General features: G+C 36.8%; 1 protein-coding gene across 1 annotated transcript in view; it reads right to left on the reverse strand.

Moving 5' to 3' along the window:
- The window catches only part of SPAG17 (sperm associated antigen 17), a gene marked incomplete at both ends in the record, with an annotated part of 220,105 nt that overhangs the window by 85,207 nt on the left and 116,272 nt on the right, over nucleotides 1-18,626 (reverse strand). The window contains 4 exons of the mRNA XM_079698181.1: nucleotides 2,086-2,197; nucleotides 3,718-3,954; nucleotides 12,659-12,750; nucleotides 14,537-14,715. Of these exons, the coding sequence (XP_079554307.1) occupies nucleotides 2,086-2,197; nucleotides 3,718-3,954; nucleotides 12,659-12,750; nucleotides 14,537-14,715 (620 nt within the window). The remainder of the gene's footprint in view (nucleotides 1-2,085; nucleotides 2,198-3,717; nucleotides 3,955-12,658; nucleotides 12,751-14,536; nucleotides 14,716-18,626) is intronic.

Genomic DNA, 18,626 nt, shown 5'->3' on the forward strand with positions numbered 1-18,626 from the left:
GATGCCCCAATTAAGCTCTGTGATAAGACCTCTAAATAATGCAGCATAGCATTTAAGTCAGGGACTAGAAATACCTAGGGATGTCACCACTTTTATAAAAAGATACCTAAAAGAATAAAGTGATGGTGGAATTCCAGGAAGAAACAGCAGGTGGATCAGGGAGATGTTTGCAGACTTTCTGCTCATACCTAAAGTCAAATTACAGAAGGGAGAGTAAATTGGCTAAGGTGAACCTATACTCAACTTTATGATCAATCACACGTGATGGTTAATGTGAAAGGATTTTGTAATTGATAAAGAATTGCATAAATGTTAGTTACAGTAGTTATTATTGTTAGTAGGAACATATAAGAATTTCCCAAACAACACATTTTCTGCTAGTGTTCTGACTCATTCTTTGTCTCCTCTTCCAGCTTTTTTCTTTTTTCTTCAACCCAGCCTTTTCTTTTCAACTTTCATTGAATGATCATATCTCAAAGTTGATAGAATTAAGATAAAAATATACTTACTATGAACCATCTGAAACATATATATTATATGCACATGCAAATATTGATAAGAGTAAAGAATGGTTACTGAAAATGGAACATAGCATTTTAAAACTTGAGTCCAGTGCTTTTCTCAGTTCTGTGATTCTGAGTTCCATTTTTAATTACTACTATTTGTACCCTACACCCAGGGTTGATATTCAAAATATTAAACACTAAAAAATATTGTAATATAAATAAATATGCACACCTATCTATTAATAAAAATCCCTTTCATGTTTTAAATGTCTTTAACTTTATTTATTCTTTTTGGCTGCACCAAGTGGCCTGTGGGATCTCAGTTCACCGACCAGGGATCGAAGCCCCGCCCCCTGCAGTGGAAGCCAGAGTCCTCACCACTGGACCACCAGGGAAGTCCCCCCTTTCATGTTTTAAATAAACAAACCTTATATAATAAAACAGTCTGGCATTTGATATAAGTTGTACCACAAACCATTCTTTAAATAATTTGAATAATTTGTAGGCCTTTTTATTTTAAAAATCATTGGTAGGATCTTTTGTTTGATGTGGCAGTTACTATCTAATGATGCTTGAGCCATGATTCCACATAAGGAATAGCATTCTCACTCTTGTAATGATTTCCTCATTAAATTGATGGTCATTTGATGATAGGAAGCAAGGAAGGGAGGGAGGAAGGGAAGAAGGGAAGAAGGGAGAAAGGGAGGAAGGAAGGAAAATTAAGAAGGGCTGGAGGAAGGGTAGGGAGTGAGAAGGGGCGGGCTGGTGTCACAAACAGAGTGTGGGTGGGAGGAGCCCTGGTGTCCCTTGTTGGGTTGCATAATCTTGTGGACATTAAACAGGATCCTGCTCACACTCCCTCCCCACTGACTCTTCCCAGCTCTCAGAGACCACAGCTCCCTACTAGACAATAAGCTGTCAAATAAAACCCAGGTCCTCAAACCCATCCTAAGAAATCTTTAAAGCACAGTGAAAAAGAGAGGCTCTACAAGATGTCCCCAGTAAGTTCCCTAGAGCCCAGATCTGCTCTTCCCTTGGGGAGAATGAAGCATTTCCTTTGTCCAGACTAGGTCCTCCTCAGCTCATCTCCAAGACCTCCCTCCCACTTAATGACTTCTGAATCCAGAGGCAATTTCTTTATAGCAAAAATAACTGGATATCGGCAGCAGGCCCCCAAACTCTGTGCTCCAGAAACCAAATCAGGAATTTGCTCGAAATTTACAGTATGTGCTTAGTTTCTGAGATAACACTCTGTGTTGTAATTAACATTATTAAGTAACGATTTGCTTACTGCAGTTACTATTATACTATTTTCCAACCCTATGGAAATATTTTCATATTTTAACAACTGGAATGTTTGTCTTAGTGTGCCCAGGTAACCTCATGGCTGGCCTGTGCCTTGCAGAGGCTATTACAACAGAAGAGTGTGAAGTCTGAAAGTGGGGAACACTGTGCAAAAATGAATCACTGGGGGCGCATTACTACTCTCACCTATCATACTCAGGAGTACAAGGCCCCAGGATTATCTGAAATGGGTTAATATCTTCCAAACCATAAATGAGCTGCTTTCAAAATGTACCTTTTTCAAATGTTGTCTTCTCTACTTCAATCTGCCCTCCATCGGAAGGATACAGATAATAATTTGTTCCTGAGATTTGGACTGGTGTTTCTCCCATGTTGTATCCACGAAACTAGAAAAGAAAACATCATGCTTTGAGTGTGGAATGGCAATTGACAAAAATTAGGTCATCCATGTAAGCCAGTTAAAGCTGCCATAAGCCTAATTTCTGCTAAATGATTTGTCTGTCATTTTGTAGACTCAGAGGCCAGTGTCTATCTTATCTTTGGCACCTCCTGTAGTGTTATAATGACAGGTAGAATTAAAGGAGGTCCATGATTTTAAACTCTGTTCATTGGAGCATCCTCATAACCCACTGCAAATCAAATCATTGGACTATTGCCAAGGCAGTGCGAAAAGTTATCAATTTCTCTTTCATTGGCTGTTAATTTTCTGTTTAAAGAGAGCTAATATACTGAGGAGTATTGATACTTTACATTTTAGAAGGTCATGTGTTAAAGATTTTTTTTTTTTTTTTTTTTTTTTACTAAGTGTCGCTAATAGAGCTCCAAGTGATACTGATGCATGATAAAGCTTAAGAACAACTGGCTCAGAGTAGTAACTAGAAAGGACAAGGGCTGTTACTTTTTTTCCAATCTTTTCCTGATTAGGTTTTTCTCATAAAACAGCTTGAGGGAGAGATTGGCAAAGGGAAGTTTTCACAAAAGTATACAGGCAAGAAACGTGGGTGCATACAGAGACATAACCCAATGTACTCAGCGAGTCCCATCATCTGAGACAGAAAAAGCCAACTTCTTTGTCCACTATTGTAACTGAGCAGGACCCTATGGGGCCTTCCTGGGACAGACTCCTCCCCCATATCCTCTCCTTTAGCTCCTCTGAAGTACCTAGAAAATAGTATTTGAGGCACATTTCCTGAGTTGCCTTACAGATACTAAAACCAGCACCAAATGGAAGAAATGAACTATTGTACTTGATGACCATGAGCACCAGAGCCCCCAGACCTACTGGTGCCTAAGGACTGATAATGTTAACCCCTGTGACACTGCCCTGTTACCTCACCATCAACCAATCAGAGAATTCTTCAGGAGATGGTCACATACCCTGCGACTTCCCTCCCTCACCTGGCCTTTAAAAATGCTTTCCTGAAACCCATCGGGAAGTTGGTTGTTTTGAGCACTAGCTGCCCAGGACTCCTTGCTTGGTGCCCTGCAATAAACGCTGCACTTTCCTTCACCACGACCCGGTGTCAGTAGACTGGCGTTACCGTGTGCAGGCAAGTGGACCCAAGTTTGGTTTGATAACATGTTGACCTATCACACTTGCTTATTTACATACACCTAAGTGAATGCTTTTGTGTCAAATTTCCATCTTTACCATCCCCTAGAAACCTAGCTTCATGGCACTCAAGAAAAACTGGCCTAAGGGTGTTCCTGTCTTGGTGACCCTCTGCAAAGAAGGTCCTAGGTATCACAGGATGGACTGCATGTCTGAGATCTTCTATACTAGAAGAAACCCCAAGGCCTCTGTGCTGGCAGTGAAGACTGAAAACCTTATGTTTCCACAAAAGCTGTGTTCTTCCCCAAACAATTTGGAATGATCCAAAGGAGCTTTTTATAAAATTGATTTTACCGAGTAAACGATCTCAGGTTCTGGTTCCTGGAGGGGCTCCTCTGTTATTTCCGGGATCTTTATTTGCTCTTCTTTCAATTTCTCCTTTAAAAATTTTTTTCTCTTGAAATTCCTACTATCTTCTTTCTCTGGTTTTTCCTTGCCTTTCTTTTTGCCAGATTCCTTACTCTTCTTTTCTGCTTTCTTTTCTTCCTTTAAGCGTTCCTCTTCAGCTAACCTATTTTGTTCTTTCCATGCCTGTAAACACATTTTAAAAAAATTAATAGGATTTTGAAACAAATCTGATCCTATTCAGGTTCACTCTGGAGAATATTTAACATGATTTTTATAAGCTGTATCTCTGATGGATCAAAATACTGAGCTAGAAATTGTGGTGTCATCCTTGATTCTCTTTCTCTCACCCAACTTCTGTATGCTAAACCCTGACAATCCTCTTCAGAGATCTCTCTTCACTTCAGTTTTTTCTCTCACTCTCTGTTGAAATTTTCTTTACTTCAGGTCTTTTTAGCTTTAAACTGAACTATTGCATCAGCCTCTTAGCTGGTCTCCCTGGCTCTTATACTTTTCCACAAGAATCCAATCCCCAATTTAGGTTCTAAACATGGTTAGTCAGCAGTATAGTAGACTAGATGTCCAAAGAAACATTCCTGGCATAAAATATTTCAGAAATGATGGCTAAAATATCAAATCATCATTGTAATGCATAGCAGTGCTGGCAGCAAAGTAAAAAATATGAGAAAGCACTAATTCAATGAGGGAAGAAAGCACTGAAAACAGCAGTTTCCCAGGGTTATCTGCCCATCCCTGGAAGCCAAGAACTTGGGTTTGGGGAGTTATAGGGACTAGAGCCAGAACCCAGGAGATCAGAGACCTATGAATGGCACAGGTATTTTTTTTTAAATGACACCTTCACTGAGTGAACTAGAAAAAAATCTTGCCCCATAGAGTAAAATCATGAAACCTAGTCAGCTTCCCTGGCCCTGAGTTAAAGTAGGAGCAGAGAGGGCAGGAGGAAATTGGCCCTGAGAACTCTTAACCACAAGCCTGTCCTCACATAGATTTGTGGCCAAAATGTACATCACCTTAAAAGTATTCTGAAAAGATTGTGGGCAAAATGTGAGTTCACAAAGGAAAATCACAAAATGTGAGGAACTAAGTCAAAATCAAAAACCTGAAGAAGAAACAAACTCTGAAATTATACTTGCAAAGACTGCAGATATTGGAATTATCGAACAGAGAATATAAAATAAGTATTTTAATATGCTTAAAGAAAGAAAAGGAGGCATCAAAAGTATCAGTCAAAACAAGAGAGTATCAAAAATCAGAGAGTTTGAAAGCCCTATTGGAAATGGAATAGGATTTTTGAAAAGGCAGTATTTGAACAGATAATGGATGAGACATTTCCGGAGCTGATGAAAGACACTAACCAGTGAATCAAACCCAGGAAATGATAGTGATGTGCTGGATCTGGGTCATATTGAGTTGGAAGAGTTTATTGTTAAATTTTCAGGAATTTTGCGAGCCAGTTTTAACCACATCCATTATTAAAATCAAATGATACAAATGCACAATAAAATACCATTAAAAACAAAGACAATAAATAGTCAAAACGTACCACTTTCCTAACTATTTTGTTACATTTAACTATGATTTATGCCAGGGGTCCCCAACCTTTTTGGCACCAGGGACCGGTTTCGTGGAAGACAGTTTTTCCATGGACAGGGCTGGGTTGGGGGTTGTTCAGGCGGCAACGCGAGTGACGGTTCAGGCGGTAATGTGAGCGATGGGGAGTGAAAGGGAGCAGCAAATGAAGCTTCCCTCGCTCGCCCACCCACAGCTCACCTCCTGCTGTGCGGCCCAGTTCCTAACAGGCCGCGGACCAGTAGCGGTTATGCCCTCAGGGTTATCTATGTAAATTGTATCTGTATGGTAGAACTATAACAGTGTGCTACTGCATATTGTTTCCAACTCCACATACAGTGACATCTTATCAGTAGCTTGAAGTCAGTCATGATGGGAGTATTTACACTACAGAGATCAGCAAATGCTACAAATCAGAGATTTATTGACTACTCGTTGATTATATAGACTTTAAAAAATGATGGAGAAGATGTTAATACTGCAGTGTGCTGTGTTTTGAGCTCTTACACTGTAACTAGCACAAAAAAAATTGGGGAAATATTCTTCCAGTATTTAAAAACTATTACCTGATTCAGCAAAGAAGTTGCTAATGTCATTGGTGAATAAGTGAGACATATCCCTCTGTTGCTCACTTTTGACTTACTTGCTCATGTAAATGAAAATATCAATCAGCATTCATTGTGGAACTACACTTGTTTGTCAATTGAAACTATAGGCTGGCTAAAGATGTAAGAGCTTAGTAAAAAATCAATGAAAACAATTCTGTGAGAATCAACTGGCTAAATGGAATTTACAATAATGAGTATTACATATTTTATTATTTGTAAATTGTGTGCTATACATATCATATGTCAGTAAAATTTAGAATAAACTATCTATCTATACAGATTTTTTTTTCCTAGAGAGCTAATGCTAAACATTTACCAGCACACCACCACATGTTTTCAAAGCAGCTAGAGAGAAAAGATGAACTGTCTATAAAAGAATGACAACTTAGATCGACAATCAATTTATTGTGTTGGCTAAAAAGTCTGTTCCATAACATCTTATGGAAAAACCTGAACAAAATTTGGCCAACCCAATATTAACAACTACAGCATCAGGTAGAAAAATGTGGAACAAAATCTTGAGAGTACTAACAGGATACAAAAAAGTCAACCAAGAGACCTGTTCAATAGCAACAAACCCCCACTAAAGAAAGTTCTAAAGGAAATACTCCCCAAATAGACGATGTGAGAAGAAATGCTCAACAAAACAAATGCTAAGCATGGGGCTAAATCTCAATAGCACTGACTGTATAAAACAATGACAATAATAATGTCTAATTTGTGGAAACAAAAAAAATCAAGATAAAACTTAAACACAGGTTGGGGAGAGGAAGCCATTTTAATAATTTCTTATATTGTTCTGGAAGAAAGATATTTTATTGGGACTTCATTAAATTATATATACAAGTTGAAAATCTAGAGCAACCACTAGTAGAATAGAAATAAAGTGTATACATTATAAACTTTTCCTATTAAGGGCCAGGTAGTAAATATTTTAGGCTTTTTGGGTCAAAAGACAATATCAAGGATATTGTGTAGGTATTTATGTAACAAGCAAGAAAAGTAATTTCTGCAAATATTTTATTGACAACTCACTGAGTACAATTTTTCCCCATAATACAGTCTACTAATATGAAAAATAGAATTCTTCTGGTGAGGGAGGATAGCATTTTACTTAGAGTTAAAATTAGTGTTCCCTATCATCAAATTGATAGCAAGTAAAAAAGAAAAAAAACATACAAAAGAAAACAAGAAAAAAGGATCATAGAAAAGGTAGGAAAATAGAAAACAGATTGAAAATCGAAAATAAACTATATATCTTAATATATAGTTTATTAGAATAGATATAAATGGATTCAAGTCTTCTGCTAAAAGAAAAATCATCAGTATAATTTTTTTAAAAATCTAGTTTATAATCCCTGTTTACAAGAGACACACTTAAATTATAAAGCCACAGAAAGGTAAAAATAAAGAGATAGAATTTGCCAGTAAAATACTATCTGAAAGAAAGCTCCTATCCCTTTGTTTTTCTTTTTGTTTTAGAATCAGCTTTCCAAGGTTCATAAAAAAACTGCTGAAATTTTGATAGGAATATATTTCTATTTCCCATCGTGGTCACAGTGACTCTAGCCCTTGGTGTTATGTGAATGGTGAAGAAAAGGGCCATTGTGAAAAAACTACCTATTTTTGAAACTCTGGGCTGCTGTAACATGATTTGTTCAGATAAAACTGGAACCCTGATGAAGAACAAAATGACTGTTACCCATATATTTACTTCAGATGGCCTGCGTGCTGAGGTTACTGGAGTTGGCTACAATCCATTTGGGGAAGTGATTGTTGATGGTGATGTTGTTCATGGATTCTACAACCCATCTGTTAGCAGAATTGTTGAGGTGGGCTGTGTGTGCAATGATGCTGTAATTAGAAACAACACTCTAATGGGGAAACCAACGTAAGGAGCCTTAATTGCTCTTGCAGTGAAGATGGGTCTTGATGCACTTCAACAGGATTATATCACAAAAGCTGAATACCCTTTTAGCTCTGAGCAGAAGTGGATGGCTGTTAAGTGTGTGCACCGAACACAGCAGAAAACAAAATCAACTGATGTAACTAACAAAACCCAAACCTGCTGACCTGACTCAGGATCTAGAAGAGGTCAGCCTGGCACAGATATGAAAAACGTACCAATTTAAAAACAGCCCCACGGGACTTCCCTGGTGGCTCAGTGGTTAAGAATCCACCTACCAATGCAGGGGACACGGATTCGATTCCTGGTCTGGGAAGATCCCACATGCAGTGGAGCAACTAAGCCCGTGCACCACAACTACTGAGCCTGTGCTCTACAGCCAGCGAGCCACAACTACTGAGCCCATGTGCCTCAACTGCTAAAGCCCACGTGCCTAGAGCCCTGCTCTGCAACAAGCCCGCACACCGCAAAGAAGAGTGGCCCCTGCTCGCCGCAACTAGAGAAGCCTGCAGGCTGCAACAGAGACCCAACGCAGACATAAATAAATAAATAAATAAATAAATAAATAAATAAATGAATAAATAAACAAACAAACAAAACAAAAGAAAGTATGAGTATATACTTTTAAAGGTATATGAGTATATTTCATATCCTAAACTGAGTCTTTTCATCCATGACCATGGTATATTTTCCCACTTATTCAGGTGATTACTGTCCTTCAATAATATGTTATAATTTTCTCCATAAAGAAAAATCTTTTATTAATTTATTTTTCTTGGCACCTTATAGTTTTTGTTGCTCTTGTGAATGATATTTGTTTTATGTTACATTTTCTAATCGGTTATTGCTGGTGAATAGGAACTCCAGTGATATTTTTTCCTATGTTAATCTTGCATACAGTGACCTTGCTGCACTTCCTTAATTCATTTTAAAAGCCAACATGCACCCCAATTTCATAGCAGCATTATTTACAATAGCCACGATATGGAAGCAACCTAAGTGTCCATCAATAGACGAACAGCTAAAGTAGATGTGATATATATATATATATATACAGTGGAATACTACTCAGCCATAAAAAGAATGAAATTTTGCCATTTGCAACAACATGGATAGACTTGGAGGGTATTACGCTACGTGAAATAAGTCAGAGAAAGACAAATACTGTATGATATCACTTACATGTAGAATCTAAAAAATACAAAAAAACTAGTGAATATAACGAAAAAGAAACAGACAGATATAGAGAACAGATTAGTAGTTACCAGTGGGGAGAGGGAGGGGGAGGGGCAATACAGTGGAAGGAGATTAAGAGGTACAAAGTATTAGGTATAAAATAAACTACACGGATCTATTGTACAACACAGGGAATATAGCCAATATTTTGTAACAACTATAAAGGTAGTGATTTTTTTTTAGTTATAGTCAGATCTTTATTTGAAAATCTCATCTGTCAACTTAGTGCTTTCCACCAACCCAGGGTTCAGAAACCTTCACAGGCTTCACAATCTTTTGATTAGGTGCTGCCTTGTAGTAGCCATTGCTGTCTTTATAAAATTGTGAATCACTATATTGAACACCTGTAACTTATATAATACTGTACATCAACTATACTTAAATTAAAAACAAGAGCCAACACATGGTGCTTCCCCGGTGGTCTGGTGGTTAAGATTCCACGCTTCCACTACAGGAGGCGTGGGTTCAATCCCTGTTCAGGGAAGTTCCACATACCGTGAGGTGCAGCACCGCCCCCAAAAAGAAGCCAACATAACCTTAATAGTAATGCTTGTTAAGAACAACACAAAAGCCTATCACTTCATTCATCATAGACACAAAAATTCTAGATAAAATACTATCAGAACAGAGTCAGCTTTTTATTAAAATAATTATTAATCAAATATTAAATTATTAATTAAAATATTAAAATAATAACAATCCATGAAAAAAATGGTGCTATAATTTTTCATCAATAATGTACATAAAGATGGACCCAGGGGCTTACTAAAAATTAAAATTCCTAGGTTCTATTCCCAAAGATCAGTTAGGATGGAGTGAAAACATGTATATTTTAAGTCTCTCCTCCCCCCAGAGATACCTAGGCAATTATGGCATATGTGGTTTTGTGGGATAAGGACTAAACTTTAGGAAATGCTGAAGAGAAGTTTGTTTTAGAAATACAAAGGTTACTCATATTCTTAAATCAATCTCCATAATTCAATATATCTCCTAAATAAAGGGAAAAAAACCCCAATAGATATTAGTTTCAATACCAACAGATACTTTAAAAATTTAATAAGATTAAACAGCAAATAATAATAAACTTAAAGATTTGCCATGTAATTATCTTTACCATTAATACCAAGAAGCCAGGGAGGCTCACCAATCTTAACCAATGCTCTTTTGAGGGTTATTGCATACTGATGGAGGTGGGGAAATCAGCTCCTGCCTATACAATCTATAAGCTTACAACAAAGCTACTGTAATTAAAATAGTATGGTACTTGTATAAGAATAATTAAGTGGGTGACTGAAACAGAATACAGCATTCAAAAATGGTTTAAAATACCATCACATTGGGATTAGGTTTTCAACATATGAATTTTGAAGGACACGAACACTCAGTAGACACTGTAGTGTTCAGAAGAGTTCAGGATATCTCTTATCATTTTATAGGGATCTATAAAAATGGATTAAAAAATGGGTACCTAATATGTGACATATCAATATTCCAATTTGTTTAAGGGGTGGGGATTAATATTACATTTAATTAAATGGTACTAGTAAAATGACAGTCCATCTGGGCAGAGAAAAAGACCCTTACATTATGCTACAAAACATGTATTTCAGATAGATTAGATCTCTGAATATAAAAAGGATATCTATGAAAATATTCTAAGAGAGTACAGGAAAATTAACATACAAACTCAAGGTGGAATCAACCTGATGGAACCCAAAACACAGAAGCCCTAAAACCATAAAAAAAATGACAGATTTTTAAAACCCTTTTTTTGACAAGCTGTAACGTACATACAAAAAGAGCACAAATCCTAAGTGAACAGCTGAATGAATTACCACCAAGTAAGTGCTCCTGTAAAACTACCACCAGGTCAAGAAATAGACGATCTCCAGCTCCCCAGAAGCCCTCCTCATGCTTCTCCTCAATTACCAACCACTTGTACTGCCCCAAAGGCAAACATCATCCTAATTTTTAATACATTAGTTTAGCTTTGCCTATTTAAAAACTTATGTAAACGAAATCCTACATAAGGTATATAGTCTTTTAACTTTCTCTTCTTTGGCTTAACATGTTGCGTGTGAGATTCATCCATATTTCTGTGTGTAGCTATATGTCATTTATTTCCAGAGCTGCATAGTATTTCATTACATGAACCATTCTAGGCATTCTACTGATGAATCTTTGAATTGTTTCCAGTTTGGGAGAATTAAAAATATGCTGCAGGGCTTCCCTGGTGGCGCAGTGGTTGAGAGTCCGCCTGCGGATGCAGGGGACGTGCGTTCGTGCCCTGGTCCAGGAGGATCCCACGTGCCGTGGAGCAGCTAGGCCCATGAGCCATGGCTGCTGAGCCTGCGTGTCCGGAGCCTGTGCTCCACAACGGGAGAGGCCGCAGCAGTGAGAGGCCCGCATACCGCAAAAAAAAAAAAAAAAATATGCTGCAAGGAAAACTGTGTCCATGTGTCTTGGTGAACACATGCATGCATAAGTATATTAGGTATATACTTAGGAGTGAAACTATTTGGTTAAAGAGAAATCATATGCTTAACTTTAGTATGTATGTCCAATTTTCCAAAGTGGAAGTACCAACTTACACTTCAATCAGCAGTGTATGAGAATTTGCTTTATTTCACATCCTTGACAAAATCTGGCATTGTGTCTTTTAAATTTTGGCCAAAGATGATTGATTTGACTACATAAAAGTTAAATATTTCTGTATAAATAGAAAAAAGTGGTATTTATTACTAAGGAAATTGTTTAATAAATTAAGGTACACCCAAATCATAGACTAATATAATGCTATGAAAATAAGTTAGATCTCTAGATATTGTCCGGAAGTGATATTCATGATGTGTTGCCAAGAGAAAAAAGCATGTAGCAGAGTTAAAAAGAAACATACCAGGGCTTCCCTGGTGGCGCAGTGGTTGAGAGTCCGCCTGCCGATGCAGGGGACACGGGTTCATGCCCCGGTCCGGGAAGATCCCACATGCCGCAGAGTGGCTGGGCCTGTAGGCCATGGCCGCTGAGGCTGCGCGTCCGGAGCCTGTGCTCCGCAACAGGAGAGGCCTCAGCAGTGAGAGGCCCATGTACCGCAAAAAAAAAAAAAAAACAAAAAAAAAACCCAAAAAACATACCAAACCTAAACCAAAACCAAACATGAATACTCTCTTATATTTGTGCATGCATGCTTGTATGAGCATAGAACATGCCAAATCATTAATATTTCTGACTTCAGGGTCTTAGGACAGCCAGGTTAAGTCTGATTTCTTATAAAAGCATGTATTACTTTTGTAATTAAAATTTTCAATAAAAATGCAAACAAAAACAACTTCCTGCAGCAGATGCAGAGAGTTTACCAACTATGAACAAGGCACTGCCCTGGATTTTGGCACAGTTTCCTAAAGGCTTATCATCTGGTGGAGGAGACAGCTTGGTGGAGAGACTGTCATTTCAAGTTTAGCAAAAAGATCATTTCCTGTTATACCACACAAACTAGCACAAAATAACTTTGAACTTGTGATTTGTCAGTGTCATTTGTCTTTCCTTGGATTACCTTGAGAGAGCCTTCTAAAATAAAAGGAATCTTTTCCTTCTCTTTTTCTTTTTCTTGATCTGATATCTCTGTTTTGCTCATTTCTTTGTTACCTATAATCAGAGAAAATTAAACTTCTTAGTAAAACTCTCTAAAATAAGGTTTCATAGAAGGACCAAGCATCTGGGTTGTAGGGGATCCCCATTCACTCATCTCTGAATTCTTTTTTTGCCATCTCTAGAGTGGACATCTGAAGTGGAACTGAGCTCTTTCAGGGATGAACAACTCACCATCTGTGGAGGCAGTACATTCCATTCTCAAAGTGTTGAGATTTTGAAGCTTTTAGTGAACTGGACTCTCTCTCACTAGAGTTTTAACCTAATTAATCCTAATTTAACCCCTTAAGACCACACAGAACAAATTTAACTTTTCTTTCTATACTGAAGCCCTCCTCTTGCCATTATAGTTATTCTGTTGTGAAGGTTTACATCTGTCCTGACTTGAGAGGCCTCAAACTGAATGCAATACCTACCAGGTGTATTCCAATCCCAATTAAACCATTTTCTGAATTTGGTCCATAGACACCCAGATAATTATTAAACTTTTGGTTCTGCTCAGAAGCAGAATAAAGAAAAGGCAGTCAATCCACAATTTTTGCTACTAACAGTAAAGTATGGCCTGGACACAATTGTGAGAGGGCAGCCCTACCAGTCTTTTTAGATAGTCCCATCGAGTATTCCAATTACCTAGTGCTGTCCTGCTGCACCCCATCAGGAGGAAGGCTGAGTTGATGGATGGATTATGTAACCATTTTGGTGAAAGGTGAATGCTTCATCTTTGACTTGGTTTTCCAAGTTTTATTTTAGAATCAAGCCAAGCACAAATTCCTTTGGTAGTTTATAGTGGTTGCAAAAACTTTGGAAATTATATAGTTTTGCTTCTTTATAGGAAATCACTCTCAGCTTGGTTATCAAAAACAATGAGTATAATTCACATAGAGCTCATTTCCTTTGTACGAACCCAGTGAAATATCTTTATTTTCCAGATGAATTACCTCAACATTTCACTTATTTATCAAGTATCCTTCCTCTTTTTCTCACTCTCTTCTCTCTGATTGACAGCATCAAAGCCATGAAAATTGACAACAACAAAAATGAAAATATCTATTGATCCAACATCCTGTCGCGTCCATGTCACAGGCCCCCAATAATCCGTTTTTCCTTCATTTTTAAATTCTAACTCCCAGTTAGTCTCGGGACTATTTTTTTTTTTTTGGTACGCGGGCCTCTCACTGTTGTGGCCTCTCCCGTTGCAGAGCACAGGCTCCGGACGCACAGGCTCAGTGGCCATGGCTCACGGGCCTAGCCACTCAACGGCATGTGGGATCTTCCCAGACTGGGGCACAAACCCGTGTCCCCTGCATCGGCAGGCAGACTCTCAACCACTGCGCCACCAGGGAAGCCCCTTATCTCGGGACTATTTTGTTTACTCTTCTAAGGAAGGTCTTGTTTTAATCTCACTTTGGCAGCCATAATGATTCTTACGGAGACATACGGACTCTGAATCTAACTCACGTATTGCCAACAAAACTTAGATAGGCGAACCTATCAATCCCAGCAAAATAAAGACATTTGGCATTTCTCAGCATCACACTGGATCTGAATAGATTGAATCTTTCAGATCTGGTAGGAAGTATGGTCAATATAAGGCAAGTATCAATCAATATACAACAAATATTTTCATCATATTTAGAATGCAGCTATTCTATTTTTTAGGGAACGTGAAGAGTCACAGAAATTTTGTGGACAACTCTTTTTAATCCTGAAATGTTCACTGTCTTGATTAAATTAATAAATAGAATGTCTTTGGACTTATGTATAAGTTCAACTGGTTACTTATTTTTAGATTTTTTAATAGAATAAATTTTGCTAGTAGAAGAAATTTTGGTACCAGCAGATTTTATTTCCAGCTCATTCTTGGTCCTACTGATTTCCTCAGCCATTTTAGCTTCCTGATATACAGCTTCTTCTTTTGTGATCCAGTCTTGAATGGATTTTGCAACAAGTTCCAAATAATTCCTAAAAAAAAGCAAAGAACAGCAGGTGACCATTGAGTTAATATTAGTTAAAGTCAACAAGTGCTTAAGATACTGATTGTGCAAATGAACTTTTAAAAAATGAACTGATTCTAAATTGCCCATGTAACAAATGTAATAGCAATATATCCTAGAATATATTTTGTACAAAGTAGTTATATATAAATATCCAATAAACATTTGAAAATTGTTCAGCTTCCTTCATGATTAAAGATGTATAAAATTTAAAATTAGATATTTCCATCCAAACCAAAGATTAAAATGCTTGATAATACCAAGAGTTGATGACAGTTTGGAGAAACAGTCATTCTCAATGCTATTAATTGGAGAGTAATATGGCAAAATCTCTTTTTAGAGCAAGTTTATAGCACAATAGGTACTATCATAATTGACTGCCAGCTAAGTGACTCACTGGATTAGCTGAAACCCTGCACTCTTGCTATAAAACTTACTGGCCCTTGAATACCCACATCCTAAATACTACACCCTAAGCTGCTTGTGCATTTATGTATACATCAGCATCTTATTGCTTACCAGGATTCAGTAATATTTTCTCCCAAATCCATTTATTCTATTTATACTGATTATTGTAATTATTTTAACTAAATGTTATGTACACTTACAATATATGAATATCCAAAGAAAGTAGTTGCTAGGGGAAAAAGTTGAAATATTTAGGTTTGACAATAAAGATTAGTTACTGTCAAATTGTATGAAAGTGAGGACAAAAGTTTTGAAAAAATAAAGCTAGATGAATTCTATACTCTAGTTGCTTCATTATTTTCTTTAATTCTTGATCTCTTTTAAAGAAAAGAAATGCAAATTGGAAAAGAAGTAGTAAAACTGTCACGATTTGCACATGACATGGTACTATACATAGAAAATCCTAAAGATACTACCAGAAAACTACTAGACCTCATCAGTTAATTTGGTAAAGTTGCAGGATACAAAATTAATACACAGAAATCTGTTGCACTTCTATACACTAAAAACGAAATAGCAGAAAGAGAAATTAAGTAAACAATCCCACTTACTATTGCATCAAACAGAATAAAATACCTAGGAATAAACCTACCTAAGGAGGCAAAAAACCTATACTCCAAAAACTATAAGACACTGATGAAAGAAACTGAAGAGGAAACAAACAGATGGAAAGATAGACTGTGTTCTTGGATTGCAAGAATCAATATGGTTAAAATGAACATAGTAACCAAGGCTATCTATAAATCCAATGCAACCCCTATCAAATGCCCAATGGCATTTTTCACAGAACTAGAACAAAATTTTTAAAATTTGTATGGAAATACAAAAGACCCTGAAGAGCCAAAGCAATCTTGAAAAAGAAGAATGGAGCTGGAGGAATCAGGCTCCCTGACTTCAGACTATACTACAAAGCTACAGTCATCAAAACAGTATGGTACTGGCACAAAAACAGAAACATAGACCAATAGAACAGGATAGAAAGCCCAGAAATAAACCCACACACTTATGGGCAATTAAAATCTATGGCAAAGGAGGCAAGAATATATAAAACAATGGAGAAAAGATAGTCTCTTCAGTAAGTGGTGCTGGGAAAACTGGACAGCTACATGTAAAAGAATGAAATTAGAACACTCCCTAACACCATACACAAAAATAAACTTAAAATGAATTAAAGACCTAAATGTAAGGCCAGACACTATAAAACACTTAGAGGAAAACATAGGCAGAACACTCTTTGATATAAACTGCAGCAATGTTTTTTTGGATCTGTCTCCTAGAATAATGGAAATAAAAACAAAAATAAACAAATGGCTCCTAATTAAACTTAAAAGTTTTTGCACAGCAAAGGAAACCATAAACAAAATGAAAAGATAACCTATGGAATGGGAGAAAATATTTGCAAACTATGTGATGGAGAAGGGATTGAGTTCCAAAATATACAAATGACACATACAGCTCAATAAAGAAAACAAACAACCCAATCATAAAATGGGCAGAAGATCTAAATAGTCATCTCTCCAATGAAGACATACAGATGGCCAATAGGCACATGAAAAAATGCTCAATGTTGTTAATTACTAGAGAAATGCAAATCAAAACTACAATTAGGTTTCACCTCATACCAGTCAGAATGACCATCATCAAAAAGTCTACAAATAATAAATGCTGGAGAGGGTGTGGAGAAAAGGGAACTCTCTGACACTGTTTGTGGGAATGTAAATTGGTACAGCCACTATGGGGAACAGTATGGAGTTTCCTTAAAAAACTAAAAATATAGTAACCATATGATCCAGCAATCCCATTCCTGGGCATATATCCAGAGAAAACCATACTTTGAAAAGACACATGTACCCCAGTTTTCACTGCAGCACTATTTACAATAGCCAGGACATGGAAGCAACCTAAATGTCCATCAACAGAGAAATGGATGAAGAAGATGTGGTACATATATACAATGAAATATTACTCAGCCATAAAAAGGAACAAAACTGGTCATTTATAGAGATGTTGACAGACCTAGAGAGTGTCATACAGACCAAAGTAAGTCAGAAAGAGAAAAACAAATATCGTATATTAATGCATATATATGGAATTTAGAAAAATGGTATAGATGATCTTATTTGAAAAGCAGAAATAGAGACACAGACATAGAGAACAAATGTATGGATACCAAGGGAGAAAGGGGTGGGGTGGGAGGAACTGGGAGATTGGGATTGACACATATACACTATTGATACTAGGTATAAAATAGACAACTAATGAGAACATACTGTATAGCACAGGGAACTCTACTTAATGCACTGTGGTGACCTAAATGGGAAGGAAATCCAAAAAAGAGGGGATGTATGTATATGTATAGCTGATTCATTTTGCTGTACAGCAGAAACTAACACAACATGGTAAAGCAACTATACTCCAATAAAAATTAATTTAAAAATAATAAAAAATTTTTGTAATAAAATACCTTATTTGCCTAAAAAAAGAGAAAGAAACTGAAAATTGTAGACTATGAATTATGGTTACACAACATCTTCATTTGGAAGGTAAAAGATATCTCAAACTCAACATGCCCCAAATCAAACTCCTGATCTTCCACTCCAAACCGCTCATCAAGCCCTTTGGCCTCTTAGCTGATGGCAAGTCTGCACTTGTCATCAGGTTGAGTTGAATAGGTCAAATACCCTGAAGTTACCTTTGACTACTCTTGTTTCTCATGTTCTTCTTCCAATCTGTCAGGAAATCCAAATGATGTTTTAAAACATATTTAAAATACATTCAGAATCTGATCACTTCTCACTCCCTTTACCACTATCATCCTGGTCTGTCACTACCACCTTTTGCTAGGATTGCTTCCATAGACTCCCAACAAGTCTCTTTGTTCCTACCTTCGACCCTTTGTAGTCTATTCTAGAGAGAGCAAGTAGGAAGATCCCTTTCATCCTTAAGTCATATCATGTCTCTCTTATGCTCAGGACCTTTCAATAAGTCTGCATTTCAAACAAAACCCAGAAGCATTACTACTGATCTGTGATGAGAGAACATGGATATGTATATTTCAAATGAGATAACAAAATAAGGAATATTTCAGCATGCAATGATTCAGAAAATTTTCCACCCACAGATACTTTCTGAAAGAATTACTCACAATGTATTCCAGCTGCGTTAAGAAAAAACATCCAAGACAACACGGGATATAAGTAAGAGTTGAGAAATAATAAAATTTACAATTAAATGTAGGTAACTATTTATGCCACTTATTTATGATTAAAAAATATTACTTTACAATTGGAAATAAAAATTTTAGGCTATTTCTAAATGGGAGGTAGGAGATTTGTTGGGAGCAAGTGAAAATATGTTAAAGATTTTAACATTTTCTGTGAAATGATATTAATATTCTTTAACCCTAGCTAT

The sequence above is a fragment of the Hyperoodon ampullatus genome (genome assembly GCF_949752795.1).
Source record: "Hyperoodon ampullatus genome assembly, chromosome: 2".
NCBI lineage: Eukaryota > Metazoa > Chordata > Mammalia > Artiodactyla > Ziphiidae > Hyperoodon > Hyperoodon ampullatus.